Genomic DNA, 4,901 nt, shown 5'->3' with positions numbered 1-4,901 from the left:
TTGGGCTAATGGCCAGGCATCCGCCTTGGGATGGCCAATGCTGTTGTCCTCCAACAATAACAACAATAGTAATTTTTGCCCTCATGGGATATCAGCATACACAGGTCTATAGCTGGCCCCCAATGGTAATGTCTTCTTCCTTTGCCTTCCTGCCTCACCACTTACAGTTCCCTATTAAAATTCCTTTTCTCTTTCAGCTTGTGCCATCATGAACCCCCTAGCAGTGATGACTCCTGCGGAGAGATTGGCCCTCATTAAACGCAAGAAGGTGAGGGACTCTGCCACTGCGGCCCTTGAAAAGATTGCCACCCAGTCCGCTGCCCAGATGAGTTCGCTTCTGGGTTTTTTGAGGGAGGAGAGTCAAAAAGAGGAGGCCAGGGAAGATAAGTCACTCGGCGTCATGACACAGCTAATTGCTGAGGACAGAGAGAGCATGCAGCAACTAACAGGTGCTCTGCTGGCTAGCAACCAGATAATGGAGAAAATGTACAAGCTGATGGAGTCGCAGGGTACCCAAGGCAATGCTACTGGCATGCCGAGGAAGAAGCGCTTTAAGCGTTCCCCGGGCTCCATGCAACCATCAAGTAATTCCCCTCCTGGCCCTTCTGTCAGCCAGCAGGAGTCTCAGGGAGGGTCTACAGCATCATCTGGGGGTGCGGTTCCTGGACCAAGTACCAGGCCCATCCGCAGGATTAAGAAGCCGGTAACACTGTCCCCATGATTAAAGTTTTGGACCATGTTACATAACATCTGCCTTACTTCCAATGTGTACATTGGTTTAACTGTTTATGACAATTTTTACATGACTAGTTGTAATGGTTCCACATTTGACGTGTATCATGTTGTTAACTGAAATGGTTGTAATGGTTTTACATTACAAATGTTTCCTGACAAGGAGTTAAATTGTTGTAATGATTTTACATTACATATTGGCCTCTTAGTCCTTAGTTTTGAGGTGGCCTAATAAAACCAATGTTCTATAAACATGTGTGTAATATGTATGTCTCCAGCAGACAAGTAGCATTGCAAAATGACCACAAGGAAACATTCTTTCAAAAAATATAAACTGTGTATTTACAATGTACACACAATATATTAACTATTTACACATCCTCAAAGTCCTCCGGCCAGCGCTGGCGCAGGACACGCTCCAGCCTCTCCACTCTCTGTTCCAGGCCCTTGAGCCTGGACAGCCTCTTCTCCATCAGGGCCAGCCTCTGGTCTTGGGCCCCTACTCGTAACAGAATATTGGAGTACCCTACAGACAACAAACAAGAACAAATAGATGTGTCAACACTCTCTTCACCCCAAAGTGCCAGTCACATATTCACTAGCACCAACACTACTCTATCTAGTATTCCTCTTAACATGATGTCTTTAGCAGACATGTAACAGCAGCCTTTCCACACTTAGGTGCCACAGTGTTGCCCTGCTTGTGGCAACCGCCTTGTGGCATGCACTCCTCCACACAAAAAAGCATACATGTACACTGATGTGTCAGCTTGCTAGAAATAGACAGGACACATACATGCACAATTGTCTACAGTCTTGCTTCCCGCTAATAGTACTGCAGGACTTAAATCCCAAGATTTAACTAGAGCAAACATGTTTGCAACTCACAAAGTGCGGGTGGTGCCGCTGCAGCGACCCCAGCAGCATGGGACAGTCCAGGCTGCGACTGCGATTCCTCAGCTGTTGGGTATGACAGAATAGTTAAGTACACATTACTCGGTTTGTTGTGTGACAGTTTAACCGGCCGCAGGGGGTGTGGGGGGGTGGGGGCGTCCTAACATACCTCGTAGCAACTGCTTTGCCATTACCTCCAACAGAACAGAAATGGGGCCTGACAGCAAAATATGCTTCTATAACACCTCCCTTGGAAGGGTCAGAGTGGATGACCACATAGTGTCCCACGGTCTAGTTTTCCTCTTCCTTGGCAACCTAATTCCAAAAACAAACTCCTGCGTGACATTCCCTGATCCAACGTACCCTCGATCTGCCCCGCCTCCTCCTCCGCTGGTGACTCGCGGACAGCAGGTGCCTCGTCCTCTCCCTCCTCTCCCAACACGGAGGGCTCCTCCTCTTCCTCCTCCTCCTGTTCCTCCTCTTCGGAAGACGGCGAGGAAGAAGGCTCACGGCGCCGGGACCCCCTCCTCCTCCTTGGTCTTCCCCGATCAGAGTCGGGGGCTGGAAAAAAATAAACGGTCTCAAGGAAAGATCATGCGCACAATTAGTCATTCCGTCCCCCTACTTGTGCAACCCCACCGCGCAACCCCACCGGTAGCCAAACCTTTGACACTTACCTGGCGGGGGCCTCCGTTCCCGAGCTGCAGGCCGCCCTGCCCTCCGCCACATGTCCGCCAGCCTCTGGTAGAAAGGCGGGCGGACATGTCGCGGGGGGCTGCCCTGGGCGATGTCCCGGGCCTTGAAGAAAGCAGCCTTAAGATTTTTGAACCTGGTCCGGCATTGCACCGGAAGCTGTCTCCAACCGTGCCTTTCGAGGTGCCGGGAGGCTCTCTCGTACAGATGGAGGTTGGGGTGGCTGCTGGATTGCATCAGCCGCCTCAACCCCGCATCTGTACGGCCGAGAGAATCGAGCAGGAGGTCGGTTTCTTGTGCTGTCCAATGCTCGATCCTTGCGAGCCTCCTCGGCGCCATCTTCCCCCAACGGACAGACTCTGCGCACACATGGGCCCAAAGTTTCAAAAAGTAGCCCTACACCTGTTAGCCAATGGCTGTAGGGCTCCACAGGTAAATTGTTACAATGTAGTCAACTCAAGCTTGGCGCCGTTAGAGGAGGAGTGCAGCCGGTGACATCACTACCCTTCCCCTACGGTGGCCCAGAGCGGCCTAAAACTATGCGCATAGCGTGCATGCGCATAAATTATCAATTTTTTTTTTGGCAGTTACATGTTGTGTAAACGCTTGCATGAAGAAAGGGTTGGATCTTGTCTCCTATTCAGGAAACCAGACTGCTCCCTCCTAAAGAATTCTGCAGGACACAATCTGTACTATGGCCTGTATTGGGGTGCTCCATGCGAGGCCAGTGCATTGCAAGTTGGGGGAAGCTGGTAGTTGATGGGACAGGGAACAAATGGTGTGGCTTATTAAACCAGCGAAATGCACAACTGTGCATGTGGTCAGGGCCTCCACTGTTCCAACACAGCAAAGCTGCAGACAATGTAATGGGAGGAGATTTATGCACCACCAAGCTATAACCTAAAGTTGCACAACTGAATGGGAGTGCAAAGCTTGTTCCACTGAAAGTGGCATGTGATGGCTCTCACAGTTCCCCTCTCCCACCAACACTAGAAGGAGATGCAGGGTGAATGTCATGACATCCCTAAACACGCGCACCCAATCTCGCAGTACGCTCATGGCATGTTGTGTTTCCAAGGAAGAAAAGGAAAACATAAGGAATAGCAAAGGCAAACCTTTATTTTTGCAACAGTGAAGAGAAAAAAACACAAAACAGCGGTGGTAGACAAGTGTTTAAGGGACCCGATGCTTTAAATCCCAGAAATACTGCACCAGTGCCTCCCTTGTCTGCTCACCATCTGCTTTTTCCCGGTCGGCGTTTGCAGTGCGTAAACTGGCAGCATTAAGCACAAATCGCCTTGGCCGAGATGGTGCCCCCTCCAAAATGCGCCCTCCAGTCTCCACGAGGTTGTGGAGAACGCAGCATGCCACTATGACAGAGTTAACGTTCTCCTCTGCCAGCTCCAATGGTGCGGTGAGACACCGCCATCTTGCCTTCAAGCGGCCAAAGGCACGTTCCACCGTGTTCCTGGCTCTATTGAGGTGGCGATTATACAGGGCCTGGCGCGGCTGGAGAGTGCCTTTGAATGGGGTCATGACCCAGTTTTTCACCCCATATGCTGCATCTGCAATAAGCAGTGGGCCCACCTGCTTGCCACAGATGGTGACAGTAGGATTCCCTGGCACAAACAGGCCTGCACGCATGGTTTTGTAGATGGAAGAGTGGCGGAAAACGAAGCCGTCATGCGAGGTCCCGCTCCATCCAATGCACACATTGATGAATAGTCCAGTGTGGTCCACTGTTCCCTGCAACAGCATGCTGTACGTGTCCTTGCGGTTGATATACTCCCCACCCTGACGCACTGGCGAAATGATGTGACAGTGGCACCCATCAACAGCCCCGATTACTTGTGGGAATCCCATAGCCTCGAAGCCTGCCATGATCTGGAATAGAAACAGCACACCTGTAAATAGCACAGCAAGGCTAAAGGTCGGCAGTCATGGAACAAACCTGCATGTATGTAAATAGATATAGCGTGTCACCCCACCTAGAACCATTGCTGAATGATAATAACTTTAGAGGTTAGTGTTGTTGTAGTTACTATTATATGCAAAGCAGGAAAATATACAAGTAGATCTGCAAGAAGGGGGGAAGGAAGACTTACACCGCCTTCAACAAATCCCAGGAAAGAATGGGAAGTAATCATAGCAATATTATGAGAAAAATGGCAAGTAGGTAAATAATAACATTTATGGTATCCCCACCCTAAAGCCAAGGTTTGCTCACAGTTTGTTAATAATGCATCTAGACTTTTCCCTACCCTAAAGGGTGTAATCAGTGGCAGCAATAGCAATATTAAGTACCTTCCTGTGGTCCCCGAGGTACACTGTCTTGTGAAGGAGGACTTTCTCTATAGCCAGGACTACAGAAATAAAAATGGTGCACACTGTCGATTTCCCCACGCCGAACCGGGTGGCCGCTGTGCCATAGGACCCCTGGTTAGCCAGGATCCAAAGTGCGATTGCCACCCTCTTCTCCACCGGTATGGCGGAGCGCAGATGGGTGTCCTCCCTGCAGATCTACGGACGCAGCTGTTCCACAATAAGCAGGAAAAGCCTCCTAGGCATCCTCAGATGCTCTA

General features: G+C 50.2%; 1 protein-coding gene across 1 annotated transcript; it reads right to left on the bottom strand.

Annotated features, from left to right (window-relative positions):
- Positions 1-1,103: 1,103 nt before the first annotated feature.
- LOC149323792 (uncharacterized) lies at positions 1,104-4,424 on the bottom strand. Its single transcript, XM_089481741.1, has 3 exons — positions 3,555-4,424; positions 1,990-2,187; positions 1,104-1,258 (listed from the first exon to the last, which is right to left on the bottom strand). The coding sequence occupies exons 1-3, from the start codon at positions 4,198-4,200 to the stop codon at positions 1,104-1,106; spliced, it is 999 nt and encodes a 332-aa protein (XP_089337867.1). The 5' UTR covers positions 4,201-4,424.
- Between the last annotated feature and the right edge of the window lie 477 nt (positions 4,425-4,901).

The sequence above is a fragment of the Sceloporus occidentalis genome, unplaced genomic scaffold (assembly GCF_023333645.1).
Source record: "Sceloporus occidentalis isolate IW3139 unplaced genomic scaffold, rSceOcc1.0.p SCAF_1, whole genome shotgun sequence".
Classification (NCBI taxonomy): Eukaryota; Metazoa; Chordata; class Lepidosauria; order Squamata; family Phrynosomatidae; genus Sceloporus; species Sceloporus occidentalis.
Note: the sequence above shows the minus strand (reverse complement) of the source record. Positions and strands in the feature narration are given on the sequence as shown.